The sequence below is a fragment of the Rhinolophus ferrumequinum genome, chromosome 13 (genome assembly GCF_004115265.2).
Source record: "Rhinolophus ferrumequinum isolate MPI-CBG mRhiFer1 chromosome 13, mRhiFer1_v1.p, whole genome shotgun sequence".
Classification (NCBI taxonomy): Eukaryota; Metazoa; Chordata; class Mammalia; order Chiroptera; family Rhinolophidae; genus Rhinolophus; species Rhinolophus ferrumequinum.
Window position 1 is genome coordinate 17756648 of NC_046296.1, and position 18421 is coordinate 17775068.

The 18421-nt window shown below is 45.4% G+C and overlaps 1 protein-coding gene across 8 annotated transcripts in view; it reads left to right on the forward strand.

Moving 5' to 3' along the window:
• Nucleotides 1–18120, forward strand: part of SLC4A5 (solute carrier family 4 member 5) — an 81301-nt gene extending 63181 nt beyond the window's left edge. For 3 of the 8 annotated variants that reach the window (XM_033125549.1, XM_033125555.1, XM_033125557.1), the window contains 7 exons: nt 424–602; nt 1936–2008; nt 7673–7741; nt 8397–8570; nt 10719–10874; nt 13546–13613; nt 16225–18120. In XM_033125549.1, the coding sequence (XP_032981440.1) occupies nt 424–602; nt 1936–2008; nt 7673–7741; nt 8397–8570; nt 10719–10874; nt 13546–13613; nt 16225–16390 (885 nt within the window). In that variant the 3' untranslated portion in view covers nt 16391–18120. Of the gene's footprint in view, nt 1–423; nt 603–1935; nt 2009–7672; nt 7742–8396; nt 8571–10718; nt 10875–12424; nt 12510–13545; nt 13628–16224 lie in introns of all 8 variants that reach the window. The other 5 variants (XM_033125551.1, XM_033125552.1, XM_033125554.1 and 2 more) reach the window with 5 other exon arrangements.
• The last annotated feature ends 301 nt before the right edge of the window (nt 18121–18421 follow it).

Below are 18421 nucleotides of genomic sequence, written 5' to 3' on the forward strand. Positions count from 1 at the left end.
CCACCCTGCCCCTGAGTCTGGGCAGATTCGGGCTACCTTCTCCCCGATCCCATTCTGGATGACTCGAGGCTTAGTCTAGGGCCTGCCCCAGCCAAGCCCCTCATTCAGGAACTGCAGATATATTATGGCCACTGGTAGCGTCCTTCTTTCTAAGGACCCAAGCCCAGGGCCTCTCCAAGCCTGAACACCCCTCTCCCTCACCTGTGTTCCTACCCTGGCTCACCAAGCCCTGGGGTTGGTGAGGCCTGAGCACCTCAGGGTGACGGCCCCCTCAGAGTACTCTCTAGAAGGCCAAGGGGAACCCTTGAACCATGTTCCACAAAATGGCTGCTTTGGGGAAGATTTCTGCGTAACCTACCCCACCCCAACATATGGTCAGCAACAGGCTTCTAGACAGCTTCTCCTCTCCTGCTGCCCCTGCAGAAGGCTGCTGGCTACCACCTGGACCTGTTCTGGGTGGGCATCCTCCTGGCCCTGTGCTCCTGCATGGGGCTCCCCTGGTACGTGGCCGCCACAGTCATCTCCATCGCCCACATCGACAGCCTCAAGATGGAAACGGAGACCAGCGCCCCTGGGGAGCAGCCCCAATTCCTGGGGGTCAGGTAGGTGGGAGTCCGGGCCTGGGGACCACCTGAGCAGGAGTGGTCAGGTTGAGGGAGGGGTTTTCTTACCTTCAAGGTGTTTGGGTGAAAGGGCCCCTGCTCTAACAGGCCAGGAACCACATGGGTAGGAGGAATATTCCGGAAGTGAGGGAGGAAGGAGGTAGAAATGAAGTTCTAAGTGGTGCTTTGTTCCTAAAAGGTTCCCAGCAGGACACCACCTTTGCCCATACACACACTCTTGCCTCTCACCTATACAGGCCACTCAGGAGCCCCACATGCCACTTCTGACCTGCCCCTTTGTGTCCTCAAGAAGCTCTGCAGCGACTTTCCCCCAAAGCCCTCCCATGGCTTTCAGTCCTGCTCAATCTCCATGTCTCCAGAAAGCCTTCCAGGATCACTCCCACCCCCGGAGTGTGGCCCATGGCCTGTCCCCTCTGTTTCCTCACTTGCCCCTCCTCTCACACCCACGTCAGGTCCCTGACCTGTTTCAGACAGAGAAGCACATCTTCCACCTCTTAGGGCGTCCGAGATGAGCCCATACCAGGTACTGGCGTTCTCAGAAGTGGTCGTCCTAAGAGCTTCTCCCCACTGCCTCAGGAGACCTGGGCTGCCCAGCTGCCCTAAGCGAGACTTGTATGGTCAGGGCAGGGTCCCCTCCCAGACCCCTGCGCCCCGGATGGCTTTGTCCTTGAGCAGTCTGTCCCAGAGCCCCCAGCTCTTCCCACCTGCAGGCATTGTGTCTGGGCCTGGGCATGCAGGAAAACACACCTGCCCTCCCACCCCTCATACCTGCTCTGCCGGCAGCCAGGGCCCCTTCCAAATCCTCATTAGTCATGTCCTACAAACATGGGAACTTATTATAATCAAAGGGCAGGGATAATAAGCACTTTATATCCCATTTCACACTCACAACAGCCCACTCTCCAAGTAGGTGCCATTATCTCTCTTCTACTGGGGTGAAGACATTTAGGTCCTTGCCTGGTGCTACACAACCAGTAAGTGGCAGAGCCACCCCCAAGTTGGTCTGGCTCAAGCACCCCTGCTATTAGCCCCTGCACTGGACAACCTCCTAAACACCCCTACAAAACTCCTTCACTTCTGTCGGGGTCCCTCTCTCCCCATGTGCTGGTCAGCTGAGCCTCTGGCAACTGGCTTACTCCCTGGAGTGGGGGAGCAAGGCAGAGGCTAGGGCCTCGGACATGCCTTTAGGTGCCCACAGAGGGCCGGAGGCTGGAGTGGTCCTGGAGCATCTCGCAATCCCCCCGACTGTCCCCCTGACTGCCCCCCCAACTGTTCCCCCGACTGTCCCCCTGATTGTTCTCCTCTCTGCCAGGGAACAGAGAGTGACGGGCACCATCGTCTTCGTCCTGACAGGGATCTCCGTCTTCCTGGCTCCTGTCCTGAAGGTGAGACTTGGTACCAGCCCCCAGGTCCCCAGCTTGGTACCGGCCCCCAGGTTTCCCATCTACCTGAGAAAGCCGTGGCCTGATACCTCAGATGTGGGGACAGGCTCCCCACATGGCCCCTAAAAAGGTGGAATCCTATTAGGCTAAAGAGATGTTTCATTATCATCATTGTTTTTTGGAATATTGCATCGTTTATTATCAACAGCAGGCAGTCCTTATTGCTCTTTCCACCCCTCCCAGGGTCCACCCTCACCTTTTTGGGAAACACTTACCTCAGAAAGTTCTGCCAAGCTCCATCTTTGCTTAGATCAGGAGCTCCCTGAACTGGTGATTCCACATTGGTGTGTTTATGGCCCATGAGAGGCTTCCTGGCTCACCCGTTTTCTGAAGTTTAAAACTTGCAGCGGGAGGTCGCTGTATGCGTTCTGGGGGCCTGTTTTCTGCTTGTCTGTGTGGCATGTCTTAGGCACATAAGTGACTTTTCTCCACTGTCTGAAGCTCCTCTTGCTCGTGTCCCTACAAAAGCTGGAAGAGACGAAATCAAATGGGAGTACCTTAGTAGCGTGTGTCCCCAGAAAGGTCTCTCTCTGCTCAGGTTTCTGCCTCTCTCCATTCCAGTCACTCACGTGTTTGTATTTGTTTGCTGCCATAACAAAATACATACCACAGACTGTGTGGCTTCAACAACAGACACATTCACAGTTCTGGAGGCTAGAAATCCAAGACCAGAGTATTGGCAGGTTTGCTTTCTTCTGAGGCCTCTCTCTTTGGCTTGTGTATGGCTCCCTTCTGCGTGTCCTCATGGGCTTTGCTCTGTGTGGGCACATGTGTGTCCTAACCCTTCTTCTAAGGACACCAGTCATACCGAATTAGGGCCCTCCCGCGTGACCTCATTTGACCTTAATTCCCTCTTTTATAGACACTGTCTCCAAAGTCAATCACATTCTGAGGCACAGAGGATTAGGACTTCAACATATGAATTTGGGGGGCCACAATTCAGCCCATAACACCCATCAATGGCCCCTTTTTCATAACCAATGCCTACAAAGGCTTTCTTCCCTTTTTTGAATTAATCTTAGTTGGAGTTGCCCCTGTCTTTTGCAGATGTTTTCTCCCTTTGAATATCTCAAAACAACTCATTCAGGGATGACCTTGTGAAAAACAAAGACTGAAGAACCATGATGTTACTTGATTCATTTACAATGGAAAATATTTCTAGCTTGAGAACTGGTGCTGGGCACACCCACACAGTAGGTTTGAGGCTAGATATTTTTTAACGGATATTTCAATTGTGCAGGAAACAGATGACACACAGGTGGGCAGACATTTTGTTTATTTAAAAGTGTATTTTAAATGGCCAGAGAATATTTAATTTTGTGGAAAGGGTTACAAAGAATCATTGTGCAGCTCAATCCTGACAGTGTTTAACAGAAAGCATTTGCATAAAAAAGCTGAAATCTAAGAACATCCTACTTTAGGGGCCCTAAGTACCGGGAAACAATCGGTGATGGCAGTGTCCTCGTCCTGTGAGAGAGAGCTCAGGCGATCTCAGGCATGCGCCCTGGCTGCTGGGTATGTTCGGGGATTCAGTTTTTTAACATTAGCTCTTATTAGTATCTGAATAGAACACAAAGCCGTTCGAAAATTCCGCCGCAGTTTTCTTCCTTTAGTTCCATTGACAATGTGTTCAATTATCTTAAGGGCGCATTTATTATATTCTGAGTATACATTTTCTAGGCTTTTGTACTCATATGCTTGACATGTCTGATTTTAGTAAATTTTTGTTTGGGCACTAATATTGTCTATTTTCTGAATTTAAAAAGCATGCCCACAGAGTATACTTAAATAAAATAATCAAAATGAAAATAGTTCTGTGCCTCAGATTTGACATTGCAGGCTTTGAGGGTCATCCTTTAAATGATATGTGGTCACATTGCTCATTTTCGGATGATATGTAATAGCTTTCTATTTTAAGCAGTAATGGAAACTTTTTTCTGCTGTACTTCTTGGCTCAAATGTATATAACTTTCCCAAGTTGTGGATTGTATTTCTGCATTAATTTATGTACCTTATAAAAATAAATGGACTCTCTTAATAGGGTAAGACGCCACATATGGGGAGATGTTAATTATTACTCTTACCATCTTGGAAAACTTTCCATGGGTCCACATAGCTCCAAATGCTCTGATATTGTTTTTGCATTTAATCACAAAAGGATTTGAAAAATCCTGCCCATGTTCTTTTACAATAAGAGTGGAAAAAAAGATAATATTTTAATTAATTGGTGAATTAATCTGTTCCACAAACTTAAAAATAATCTGGAGCCTTTTACTAGAAATAAATGATAGAGATTTATTCAAGGATTTGGAGTCTGTAATATGGGAACACAGCTAGGCAAAAACCCAGAGGTGTTCCAAAGAAGAAAGTAAGGTTAAAAGTTCTTGTAGTAAAAAGTACATTCTTGAGAATAATCAGTCCCGCATTCTTAGCCTTAGGATTGTTCCAGGATGGTTATCAATCAGATGTCAGGCAGTCAGGATGATGGATGCCAGGTGGTCCAGAGATGGGTGTCAGGAGGTCTGGTCACATACAGTGGTCTGGATAATGGATGTCAGGTTGATGTATGCATGAGTTTTTCAGGGGGTAATTATAGGCCTACCTGGAGGTCCAGATGTATATCCAGGCACTGACGCAGGACCTGAAAGTTCAAAACAAAGTTTAAATTCCATGCTGGTTAGAACAAGAATGAAGTCTTTCCTCATACCTCAACTTTCATAATGTTAATTATTTTAGCAGCTTGGTTAAAATGACTCCATTTCCCCGCCCCCCCCCCATCTTCACTCTTTCCTCAATCTATGTGGTAAATTTTATAGCAGAGAAGACCCATATAGATTTTTCTTGATCATAAGATTTAGGATTCTGATTTAATTATCCAAGATACATACGTTTTTAGAAGGATAGGCTTTCAGCGGACGTGACCAAGTTTACATCCACCTGTTCAGAGACTCATTCCACCCGAGACCGCTCCTGGGAACGAGCGCTCAAGAGGATCTTTGAGGCAAATCTTCCCCGTCCCAACCAACAACTATCCTGTTCAACTCTCTTCCATTTTAACCGATCAAAACAAAATCATTTCTAATAACAACAACAACAAAAAGACAGGCTTCAAAACTGTTAGTTTAGTGATTGACGCATTATCACTAGCTAACACCAGTACTAAATACTAGATTGATTTTAGGTCAAGAAAGAGCTATTTGGTATAGCCACTTCAAGAAAAATAGAACTTAATACCAATCTGACAGCTTAAATTTAATCGCAGCATTTGTTTCCAATCAAGAACATTTTCTATAAAGCTTGTTTAACTTTTTGCAACTGTAAGTTTGCTCAAATTAGGCATAGCTGAGTACTAGACTCAGAGAACTTGCCCTGGAGAGCTGTCTACCTAAGACCATGCTTTAGGTGAAATCTTTAATTCTTGTTTATGTAGCCAACAGAGGAGCGGTCCCCTTGATGCTACAAATTTTAGAGCAAATTGGATCCTAATGACTAGTGTTTCTATTAATGTTTCTATATCAGTTACTAACTATACCTGTCTTTGTACCAGTTCCCCCAGTGGAGTTCTATTCTAAGGCTTCTTAAATTTTAATGTATATAAAAATCACCTGAATCTTGTTAAAGATACTGATTCAGTAGGTTTGGGTGGGACCCCAAATTCTGCATTTTCAATAAACTCACAGGGCCAAAGATGCCACTTTGAGCAGCAAGGAATGAAATCTCTCTCTCTCTCTCTCTGTCTCTCTCTCTCTCTCTGTCTTTCTCAGGTTGGTTGTACTAATTTAAACACAGTGACATTTATTGTTAGAGAATCAGTGGTAATCTTCAGTCCTTCCATGGCCCATTCGGCACTGGGGGTGAAGTGGCCATGCAACTGATTGGCAGCATTAATGACTTTCACAGTCAGCTCTGCAGATTGCCAGTCCGTCCCAAACCCTGAAGTTTTGTTTTGTTGGTTGGTTGGTCTTTGCTTGTATCTGGCCACAGCTCTTCAGGACTGTGGATTTCTGCATTCTGCCTCAGTGCAACTCCTGACCATGTCAGGAGCCCCTTCTCTGAAGACCATGTGGTTCTCATGGTCTCAGCCTCAAATTTTATAGGAAGGCTGTGACAGCCTTCCATTTGTGGGACTGTGATCATTGTTGAGTGCTTTAACAGGGGACACCACCGGCACCTTTTTGCCACTTTCCCATGTCATTAGGGCCTTTCCCTGAGGATCCAGTTTGTACTGATTAATCTAGAATTCTAGATCACAGCCCCATCGCTGGCTGGAATGTGAGGTCATGTGCCTTTGGGATTTGCTGGGAAAGCTGCTTGAACCTGCAAATAACAGGACTGGAGACGATTTCTTAGGCTTCGTAGTCAGTTCCTGGTAACTACAAATTATCTAAGACTTAGCCCAGTTCTCCTGTTTGATGTGGTTTTCACACTGCGTAGGGCCCAGGGGAAGTTTTAAGCCACCTTGAATTTATGTTATTATAGATTATAGCTAAGTCTTTTATTTAAGGCTTCATTTCTCTCGCAATGGTTCCCACACTTGGAGGATGATTAAGACAACATTGTTTATTAAAATTTTTACCTTGTTTCATAATTAGGCCAAAATCTCATAAGCTGTGTACAATGATGCCGTGTCCCCACATTTCCTTTCTTTAAGTTCAAATGTCTTGGATTGTAGTTTACAGCATATGGGTCCAAATCATGCTTTGTATTTTAAAAAACGAACGCAGTCTAATTTCTCTTAAGAAAGAAGATAATTATTTGGTTAGATTTACTGACATTCTGAAATGATGTCTAACAGTTGGGCCTAGTACTTTGGTTCTCCCATGGGTCCCAACACGACAACCCCAGGAGCCAGGCAGAGCAGCCTGTGTGTCGTGGCGAGCCGCAGGTGCAGATAGAGGGAAAGAAAAGAAGCAGAAACACAGCTTGGAGAGACAGTGGGGAAACACCTCAAAAGGCTTCTAAGAGCCCTAATGATGACTGCAGAATTGTATCAGTGATATGAACCCATTTTTGCAAAAGCCAACGAGCTACCTGGGAGCGGGATCCGAAGGGAAGAGACCCACAAAACCATTAGTGCTTAGTTGGTGATGAGTGGTCGCTGGTGTGTACATCCTGGTTTTTTATATAAGATTGTGTGTGATGCATGAGTTTCGTTACTGAGCAGGTACCCCTCCCTGCTGATGTAGGTCAGCTCACTAACGGTCCCCAGCCCCCTGCAACCTGAGCAACACAGCTTTGGGGGCCCCTCCACTAGGGCTGGAGGTAAGAAGGGGCTGACAGGAATGAGCAGGGGGCTTTCTAAGGAGCTTCCCCACATGCCAGAGGGGTGTCGTCAGACCGCATGGCTTCTGCAGGGCCCCAAGTGAGGAACCAGGCTGGGAGAGCAGCTGTGCCCTGCGCTAACTACCCCAGCTTATGAAGATGGCAGGAGAGCCCCAGGGACGCTCACCCTCTCCACAGACACTTTGGCTCCAGATCTGCTCTGAGACCCTCAATTCCTCCAAACATCCAGTTCCTTTGCCGCTTGGGGACAGCAGAGGCAGGCCAGGCTGACACTGTCATACAGAACAAGGTGGCCAAGAGTTTTGCTTCCCTCTCTCATTTCAGTACATCCCCATGCCCGTGCTCTACGGAGTCTTCCTCTACATGGGCGTGGCCTCCCTGAATGGCATCCAGGTAAAGCTTTTCCTTCCTCAAGCTGGTGAGATGGAGTCAGCACTCCAAGTCTGCTTCCGTGTCACCAAGACCCCACGTGCTCCCTTTCCCAGTTCGATGGAAGAATAATAGTAATAATGACACTACCGTTTAGTATGTGCCAAGTAAACTAACTCTACCAGGCACTTTAGGGGTGTTATATAATTAAGCCTGTATAAGTAGGTCCTCTGATACCTGTTGTACAGATGAGGAAACCGAGGCTCAGAATTCCAAGCCCAGATCGGCTGACTCCAGCAAGCGTTTAACTACATCTCTCTCTTCTCTAAGGCAACTCTAGCAGAAGGAAACGTTTTGTTTTGTTCTTTATTTACCATGATACACTGGCATGTCTCGGATTGTGTGTTCCAATTAAGTTGCATTTTCCTTGCCTGTGGATAGTGTCCACTTGTGCCCAGTTTTAGGCCGTACCCCTCACCCAGGGCTCCAGCCCCCTCCCCTAAGATCTCACTACATGTCCTGCTATCCCTCCAGTCTCCTTTCTGTACATCCTTACGGCCTGACCAGGGGCTCCCCTCTATGAGATCCCATCGCAGCACCCCTTCCCCGCCATCCCAAGCCCCCCGCAGGGCCACCTGGGTCCCCACGGCCTGGCTGAGCCTCGAGCTGTCCTTGCCAGTTCTGGGAACGCTGCAAGCTCTTCCTGATGCCAGCCAAGCACCAGCCGGACCACGCCTTCCTGCGGCACGTGCCCCTGCGCCGGATTCACCTCTTCACCCTCGTGCAGATGCTCTGCCTGGCGGTGCTCTGGATCCTTAAGTCCACCATGGCTGCCATCATCTTCCCTGTCATGGTAAGGTGGGGCCGGCTTCCCCCTCCTGCGCCATGGACTCGTCCTGGGCAGATGTCCACGGGGAGGTCCATCCTCGGCTTCGCCTCCTGATGGCCTGACTCTCTCAGGGTCACAGAGGCAGGGACAGAACAAGACTGGGGTTGTGAGTCCAGACCAGATGGGGCAGGGGAAATGGAGAAGAGGGAAGGGCAAGAAGGTCTGTGTGGTGGGCAGAACTTGCAGAGACAGCGCAGCACTCCCAGCTCTACCCAGCTGAGGTGGGGCAGCTCAGGGAGAATACAGAAGCCACTCACCCCCCTCCCACGTACGCACTCTGGGGGGGGATGGAGAAGCTGGGCAGACGCAACAAGGAGACTGAGGTCCCCACTGCTGAAATTCAAACCAAGTGCAGACGTAGATCTGTGTTCAATATGAATCCTTTCACCACTCAAACGAACTGAATTTGAAAAGATAAATGAGGAGGGAGAGAACTAAAATCAGAGATCAAGAACTTCAAAGTCCAATGTCGTTAATATAATGTTTGGTGAAGCTGAGGGAAGTACATGGGAGTTCTTTGACTATTCTTGCAAATTTTATGTAAATGTAAAAGTATTCCAAAATAAAAAGTGAAAAGAAGAAAAAACCCAACAATAGGTTGCATCTGGTCCCCAGATAACCCCACCAGAGGGAAGTGGCCCCAGGCTCCTGCTGGGGTGTAGTGGAGCCTGAGAGCTAACACTCAGGGAAAGCCCTGGGTGGTCCCCAAAGCTGGAGATGGAGCCAAAGTGAGGACATGGAGGTAGAATTTGAAATGGGGCCTCCTGAGAGAGCGCTATGTCAGTGATTTTTTTTCTTTTCTTTTCCCATTTATTTACTTATTTTTATTAAATTGATTGGGGTGATAATGGTTAGTAAAATTACATAGGTTTCAAGTAATTGTATAATAATTTCTATAATACTTCATGTCTGTATCGCATTGTGCGTTCACCACCCAGAGTCAGTTCTCTTCCATCACCATATATTTGATCCCCTTTACCCTCTTTCACCCTCTGGTAACCACTAAACTGTTGTCTGTGTCTGTAAGTTTTTGTTTCTTTGTTTATCTTGTTCCTTTGATGCTTTCAGTTTTATATCCCACATATGAGTGAAGTTATATGGTTCTCGACTTTTTCTGTCTGACTTATTTCGCTTCACATAATCATCTCAAGATCCATCCTTGTTGTCACAAATGGCAATATTTCATCTTTTCTTATGGCAGAATAGTATTCCACTGTGTATATGTACCATATCTTCTTTATCCAATCATCTGTTGAAGGACACTTTGGTTGTTTCCATGTCTTGGCCACCGTAAACAATGCTGCAATGAATATCGGGGGACATATATCTTTATGGATAAATTTTTCAGATTCTTGGGGTAGATACCCAGGGGAGGGCTTGTTGGGTCCTATAGTAATTCTATTCTTAATTTTTTGAGGATTCACCATACTGTTTTCTATAGCGGCAGCACCAGTCTGCATTCCCACCAACAGTGTATGAGGGTTCCTTTGTCTCCACAGCCTCTCCAACACGTGTTATTGTTTGTCTTGTTGATGACAGCCATTTTTAACAGGTCTGAGGTGATAGCTGATTGTGCTTAATTTGCATTTCCCTAGTAGCTAGTGAAGTTGAGCATTTTTCATATGTCTGTTGGCCATTTGTATGTCTCCTTGGAAGAAATGTCTCTTCAGGTCCTCTGACCATTTTTTAATTGGATTGTTTGGTTTTTTGTTGTTGAGTTGTTCAATGTCCGTGAACAAGTCATTAGAGTCACCCAGCACCCAGCGGTATGTGTACTAACAGCCTACCAGGCGAGGTGATGCAAACTCAAGTTTGAGGAGCACTGATTTAAAGAATAACTGTAGTTCTCCAGCCCATGGTCTCCACCTGGATCCCCACCTCAGTTATCACAGGCTTGTCCCTCTGGGTCACTGATAGGCATTGTCACTCAACTGAGGGAAGCCAGAGAGGAACCAAAGTGAGCAGGAGGTGAATAATGGTTTGTGGGAGCTTTGATATGGCTCCAAAGACACTGACCAGAAAAAGTCACTGAACATGGCTGACTGAGGGAGAAAAAACTGTGCCCAAGTTTGGGGCCTGGAGCCTGCCTTTTTCTCTGAACTCTCGCCACAGATCCTGGGCCTCATCATTGTCCGAAGGCTGCTGGACCTTATCTTCTCCCAGCACGATCTGGCCTGGATTGACAACATCCTCCCAGAGAAGGAGAAAAAGGAGACGGATAAGAAGAAAAAGAGAAGGAAAGGGGCCCATGAGGACAATGAAGAGGAGGTAGGGAGCATATGAGGCCCGGGTCTAGTGGGGAGATCAAGAGACCCTCCCTCTACTTCTACCAAGGCCAGGAATGGGGTGGCTTCTCAGGTGGCCAGCAGCAACCTAGTCCAGGATGAGCTGACGTTTCTGCTTTTCTTGGTCTGGGGTGCTGAGAGCGTATCTGTTTATGTGAATATGCTCAGGATGGGCCAAAGTGAAAGAGCCCCTCCACCCAGGGAAAACCTGACCAAGTCCACTCTTTCCTATTCCTGTGGGCTCTTGAGGCCATAATCAAGAGCAGTGCAGTCCCCTGAGGGAACAAGGCAGAGACTGGCTCCATCATGGAGGAGGTTATGAAGACTGACCTCCAAAGAATGGAGCAGGCTGGGGGAAGGGACCTGATGGGGGCTCAGCAGTAGACTGGACTTCTGGACAGACTGGGAGCCTGGGGATAAGGTTTGCTTGGTCCTGCCCCTAGGGTACCAGGAGGAGGGGGAAGAGGCACGTGTCCTCATGGAAAGGAGGGTGGCCACATTCCCCAGATGCCTGCAGTTGCCCTGACTGCCCCTCCCTTCTCTCATGTCTCCTCCCATTCCACCCCCAGAACACTCAGGGAGTCAACAGACAAGAAGCTAGTCTAGAACTTACAGTAAATCACAAAATGTTAGGTAAAAATTGTCTCGTTCAAGTGCTCATTACAGATGTTGAATCAGTTCACCAAAAAGGAAGTGACTCACCCACGATGGACCTATAGCTAAATGTCTTAGAAGGAATTAGGAAAACCATTCCTGACTTTGAATCTGATCATTTCCAATATGCTAAGCTGCCCATGACATCTCCTAATCTCATGCCTGGTTCTCATTCTCCCAATTTGACCCAAAACCACAAATTGTTCTCCGAGTGACCTTGCCTTTTGCAGACCAAAGCTGTTCTTAGGTAAATCCTTGTTGACTGACTGGTGGCGATTAAACCATCTTCTGACGGTAGTGAGAGACCAAAACTTCCTTGGTCCTTAATTACTGTCCTCTTCCAGAAAAGGAAGAGGCCCGCCATTCATTCACATGTTTTTCATTGATGGTTTAGATTTGCCCAGATAGGTTCTGAGAACAAAGAAACCAAGAATCAAAGTGCCTTTTAAAGACAAATACTTATTCTTTCATTGATTCATTCAATAAATATTTCAGTGGCTATCATGTGCCAGGGACTATTCCAGGGTCGGGAAAAATTATCTCTGGATTACACGATATTTGATGGAAAAACAGTATTCAATTTACACAAATTTATTTTACACACGTCTTTAAATGGCTAATGTGTGAGGTTCACTCCTAAATGACTGGTTACTGTGACAGTTGAAACTGTTCTGATGAGTAATGTTCCCAGAAGAGGACACCGGGCTGTGTGATGCCCCTTCATTGGGCCCCAGAGTATTTGTGGCATGCGTTTTTAGTCTGGAATGTAAAGGAGTGGTACTTTGCGCACTGTGGATGTATGTGTTTCCCATCTTGGCAAAAAAGCCAAAGCTGTTGTATTGGTGGTGTTTATCAGCTTTTCCCACTGTTTCTCTCCAGCCCCAGTTCCCTCCTCCCTCAGTTATAAAGATTCCCATGGAAAGTGTCCAATCAGCTCCCCAAAACGATATCCACTGCATGGCCAGTAAGTAAAACACACGATGTCTCTCCCTTCTTACTACTAATCCTTTATCTCTTCCTTGAGGAGTATCTGTCTTTAATTCAGAGGATCTAATGGTCTTTGATGTGAGGGACTCCTGTACTAGGCAGAGTTCAAAGAGAATTGGTCCACGAGGACTGGAACGCCAACCAGATGGAAACCCCAAACCAACCTTGCAGACTGCATCAATCTTCACTTTAGTTTAGGAAAAACCCCTCATTCCTTCCTTTCCCCTGGTGCCCTCAGATGCCTGTGGCACCACCTGGCATTGTTTCAGACCACATCGATCCAAACATGACCAGCTGAGCCTCCCATGTTTTCTAGTAGTTGTTGAAATGATTGAGAGTTCAAATCTAAGTTGAGTTGTCCTTTAGAGAAACAGGTAGCATTGCATTTGGATTATAAATTAGTCAGAAAGTTCCACTATTTGGCCTGTGATTCTGTATGAATCACAAGCACCTCCACCTGCTGAGAAGGAGGCTGCCTGGTGCGGGGATCAGGCATTGCTTAGGAAGACGCTGGGGGCTTCTGTAGCTGCCTTTACCCGCTCCCAGCCTCAGCTCCATATTGGTGGACAGTCCTGTCATCGAGACAACACAGCTGGAGATCCCAACCTGAGTCCAGGTTCCTAATACGGATCTTGCCACTTTCCTCAAAGACCCAGATTAGGGATCCTGCCAGCCCCAACGACCCTTGAAGGGCTTCCCATCACATTCTCCATCAGAGGTACCTCTTTGAGTTTCTCACGCTTCTCCCCCTCGCTATTTGTTTAATTCCATCCTCCTTTCTCATTCTTTCCTGGCCCTCCCTATGCCTCCCCCGTGCCTAACCTGGCTGAGAGCCCTCTGAGTGAAGGCATAACTGAATCGGAAGCCCCCCATCCCTGTGAGGGCCCTGTGTGCCTCTGTGTAGTGTTGGCCATGGGGATAGAGAATAGGAAACAATGGACGAGGGAGAAAGGGGCTTCTCCAGTATAGTCCTCAAACCTGCTCCACATCTGACATATTGATTTTCCTGCCAGGAAAAAGATCTTCCAGTTGGAGTTACTCATTCTGATTCTTCCTTCAGTGACTCAGACCTTGACCGAAGGTAACAGCCGTAAGGTGAATTCCTTGGATGTTGGATAAGACACTAAGAAATGGCCAGGAAGGTTGAGGGACTAGGAGCTCCGAGACTACTCAGTGTCTCAGTAAAAGGCTTTTGTGATCCACTGCAGAGAGAGAAAGGCTGACAGGCCTGATTACTGGATGTCCACTTACAAATCTGTCCTCTTACTAGCGTAATAACATGACCACAACACACAATGGTATTCCACTTTAGAAAAGGGAATTATAAAATATTAGGTAAAATGAAAATTGAAAGTAAATACTGAAAAAAGAAAACAACACAGAGGAAAATTAGACATGACTTAAATATATATATTATTGAAAGCTAGGATAAATGAATTCTAAGGATCAAAACACCAGGTAATCTAGTACTCTGTGGAATAAAATAACAGCATGGTTAATTAGCAAAGGTCAGAAAGGCTATCAAAGAAAGCTAACTAAATAACAAAGATTAAGTGGAGATAAGAACCGTCCAGAAAGGAGTTCAGACCTGGTTTCCAGGAGCCCCCATGCTGACAGTGTGATTCCCACCTGTTCTAAATGAGAAGCCATCCATGATGAAAGTGGGACTACTTGATGGTTGAAAATAAGGGGGACTCAAAAATCGAAAAGAGCAATTCAGAGGCAAGAACACCAGCCTCAGTTACTACCAGGGAAGATGGTGGGGGCAGCCCTACTCCTACGCTGCGCCCTAATCTGAGCAGGAATCACTCTGTACTGGGTAGGACAATAAAAGCACAAGCTATCCAAAGTCGAGAGGCAGATAAACCTCCAGACGTAGATGGTGCTCTCACAAGAGATTTTAGGAAACATGTACAGGATCTTCTGAGTTATAAGTCAGAGCTCTAATCCCATGCTAGGGTGAAAAGAAACTTAGCACCAGTACAAGGCTCCCTAAGCAGGGGGCCCGAGGCCGCCCTATCCCAGGAGTGTCACATGTCCAAATTACGTCTCTGACTGCCTTCTTATCACACCTCCCCAGCCAAGGCTCGTATGCCCGTAAAGTTGCTGATCTTTACATGCAAATGTATTAGGAGAAAGTCTGTTGCTGATCTTTACATGCAAATGTATTAGGAGAAAGCAGTCTGTCTGTCCTGATTTATTTTCATTTTAAAAAGGCCTATACTAAATTGATTCTCTAATTGCCTTAATTTCAGTCAGTGGAGAGAGAATTTGGACCATGACAGGGCATTTCCAGAACCCTGTTCGATTATACAAAGCATGGGACAAGATCAGAAATGTAGAAAATTTGGTAACTGGCAACTGCACCTCCCAACTCCACGGGTGTTTTACCAAATCTATGAAAGCAGATGGAAGCAGAGACCACTAAATAGCAGGATTCGGTTTCAGTGAAGAAAAAGGCTCAGCAATATGCTCTAGTTTAACACAGGTTAAGCATCTAGGATCTACCAGGCAGAATGCTTAAGCCCTGGGGTTATAGAAAGACAGGCATGTGAACAAAGACACACAGCACCTGGTGCCAAGAACAATTGAGCACACATAAGAGGAAAGACAGTAGCCCAAGGGAGGGATTTGCCTTATCTGGAACGATAAACAGAAGCCTGCCAGATAAAGTGAAGAAGAGAAAAGGGCATTTCAGGCTGTGAGAAAAGGCTGGAAACACCATTTGAAAACACACACGTGCGTGCACACACACACACACACACACGCGCGCGTGCACACACACACGAAGACAGGGATGGATGGAGCAAACTACAAGTAAACAGTAGTGTGAGCATAGGAGGCCCTGTCTTGCCGTGCTGAGGAGCTTGGATTCTATTAGGTGTGGTCACAAAATACAGTGAATGTTTAAATTTTAAAAAAAGTATTACAGTAAAAGACACATTGCCATTAATCCCCCTCAAAATACTCCCCCTCACTTCAAACACACTTGTGTCCCATCTTTCTTGCCACTTTCTGAAGCAGTTCTGGAAGTCCTCTTTGTGAGTGTCTAGTTGCTCTGTTGTGGCTGCCTCGATGTCCTGAATTACTTTGACTTTGGGGAAGAGCCAGAAGTCACACGGTGCCAGATCCGGTGAATAAGGTGGATGAGGACACACAGCAATGTTTTCATTTGACAGAAATTGCTGTACCAGTGTGATGTGTGACATGGAGTGTGGTCATGATGGAGGATGAAGGAAACACACTCACGAAAGAGGACTTCTAGAACTGCTTCAGAAAGTGGCAAGAACAATGGGATAAACGTGTTCAAAGTGAAGGAGAGTATTTTGAGGGGGATTAATGGCAATGTCTTTTACTGTAATAAATTTGTTTTTATTTAAACATTCACCATATTTTGTGATCACACCACCTATGTTTTGAACACTGGGAAACCATGGGAAAATTTAAGCCGGGGAATCAGAGATTTGTGATCCAGAGAGTCCACTTTGGAAGCAATGTGAGGAATAAGTTAAAACAGGGTGAGACTGGTGATGGCGACAGCTGAAGACCAAGCAGATAGGATACTGCTGGTTCCTGTGATACATTAAGAGTTCATCAGCAAAGAGAATCACTTGCATTAGAGCCCTGCTCTGAGGAATAGCATGAAAAACACCAAACACTCAATAAAGCATGTTTCTCTTTTCCTCATTCAGCATCACCTTGCACTTCAAAATTTCCTGTCCAGCTTCACCTGCTTTCAGCTACTCACAGAGCCCCGTGTTCATGGTGCCACAGATGAAGATAGAAATGGAGTCAGACGGTGACTTCCCAGACGTGGACATATATGGAAGAGAAGGGGCCGGCGAGACCACCCTCTAGGACACAGTGTCCCCCAGATGGAGCTCAGAGGTAGGGCATGGTTTAGTCTTCTCTGTGAGGGTCTGGGCCACAGCCCTGCACTTGTCTGAGCTTGTTTCCTTATTTACCGGACAGACTGAGTCATTATCCCACTTGATAGAAAAGGAGATGTCAATGAAAAGTACCACTAAGGGGCAAAACTCTCATCTTCCCTTTGTAGTTATGAAAACAACTAAAGCTAAATGTTATACCTTATTTTCAAATACAGTCCAGCATTGCAATTATAACATTTCTTTTGAAATGAAAAAAATGCTTGACTCCCAAAGCTGTAGTTAAGATAAAGGGGCAATAGTCAATTTTTATTTAAGTGATCAGTTGAGAATTTTTTTAAAGGTTAGATTTTAAAGTGTCTAGATGATCTTGAAAGAACTCTTAAAATACTCGTACTTCAATAGAGCAAGGTTGGAAACTGTTTTGCAATTTTGCATATTATGCAATGCTTAAAGGTCCTATCTTTTCTCTCCGTCTCATTCTGTTTGCTAAGGGTTGTATGAAAAGTTTAAACCACCTGCATTTGGGTCTTGCTCTACCAGAAGTTTGACTGGGACTTTCCCAGATTGAAAAGCTTGTTCCAAAAGTCTGTTAATGAAAGAACCAACACATTTGAGTAGATATGCTTTTAAAATAAACTAGTTCTCGTTAGAGTAAAATCGCAAACCATGTTAAAACAACAAAATGGTCCTTTAATTACTGGTTTTTCATGCCCAGAATCAAATTTCCTGATGCATTTGACTAGGTCCTTCTTGCAAGTTTTCAATGGCCTCATTCCCAAAGTCAAACTCCCATTCACACGAACAGTGCACGTTAGGCAGAGATGATGTCAAATTCTGGAAGATTATGACTTTGCAATATTAGGCTATAGTACTTTAAAGGAATGCTTTGACGCAAGTGGGGTAGATTAAAACCCATTACTCATGAAGCAAACAGTTTCCTCATGTAAACTGATGATGTCTTTATCTTTGATCCACGATTAACAAATGCAAACCATGTTTATTTAGCACCTAGTATGTGCCTAATAGCCACAATGCATCTGACGTTTACCTTCTCCAAAACTATGGATTTGAATCTTGAGTAAATCATTTAGTAAGAGTTACTACATTTACTCAAGATGACAAATGCAGGTGCTTTTTCTTTATTCCTATTTTTTAGAGTAGCACAAGTTAAATGTCTCTCCAATCCCCAGAGCCTAGAAGTGACTGGTCCATAGAAAGCTCTCAATCAACTGTTTTAAATTAAATCTCAGAGCTCCCTTCCAAGGGTTACTGCCAAGAGGTAAAGCTCTAAACCTCTATCACTTCTGATAGCAGAATTACTTAGCTGCTCACTAATCCAGAACCATCACCTGAGTTTAAGTATAAATTCTCTATCTTCATCTGAATCAATACTGGGAGAGCTAACAGTCTACCCTTAGCATTTCAGTTTTAAAACTTGGCTAATTTTCAATAGCACTTTGTTCAAATTAAATTGTAGAAATGTTATGGATTCAGGAGTAAATGTGCTTGATTAATCAAACAAGCTGGAAAACTACAATGTTAATTTTTGTTGTTATAAATTGATCACTGTAATTTTCACCTTATATGTCATTTATATTTTGCATACACATAAACATTTTAGTTTTGATAGCTTTGACATATTACTTCTCCATGCAGTAGGTTGGTACTTTTTTCCACTTGTAACTACAGCTCAATAAAACTTAATCCTGTCTGCTCCTCTTGCTCCATGTTTAATAATTTAGGTCAGTCAGCAGGCATGGCTTATGGACACGAGCTACACCTCACTTACAAAAACATCTCTAGCAAATTATTATCTTCTTTCATCACTAGAAAACTATGAAAAGAATAAAGGCAGCTGGCCAAGGAACAGGGGGGAGTAGGTCAACTCCCCATTGTTCTCTCTTTTCTCTGTCTGCCTCAAGCTGCCTGGAGCAGGAGCTGCTTCTCCCTGTGTGAAAGCCAAAATACCCAGTTCTGGTGGAGAATACACAGGGACCTA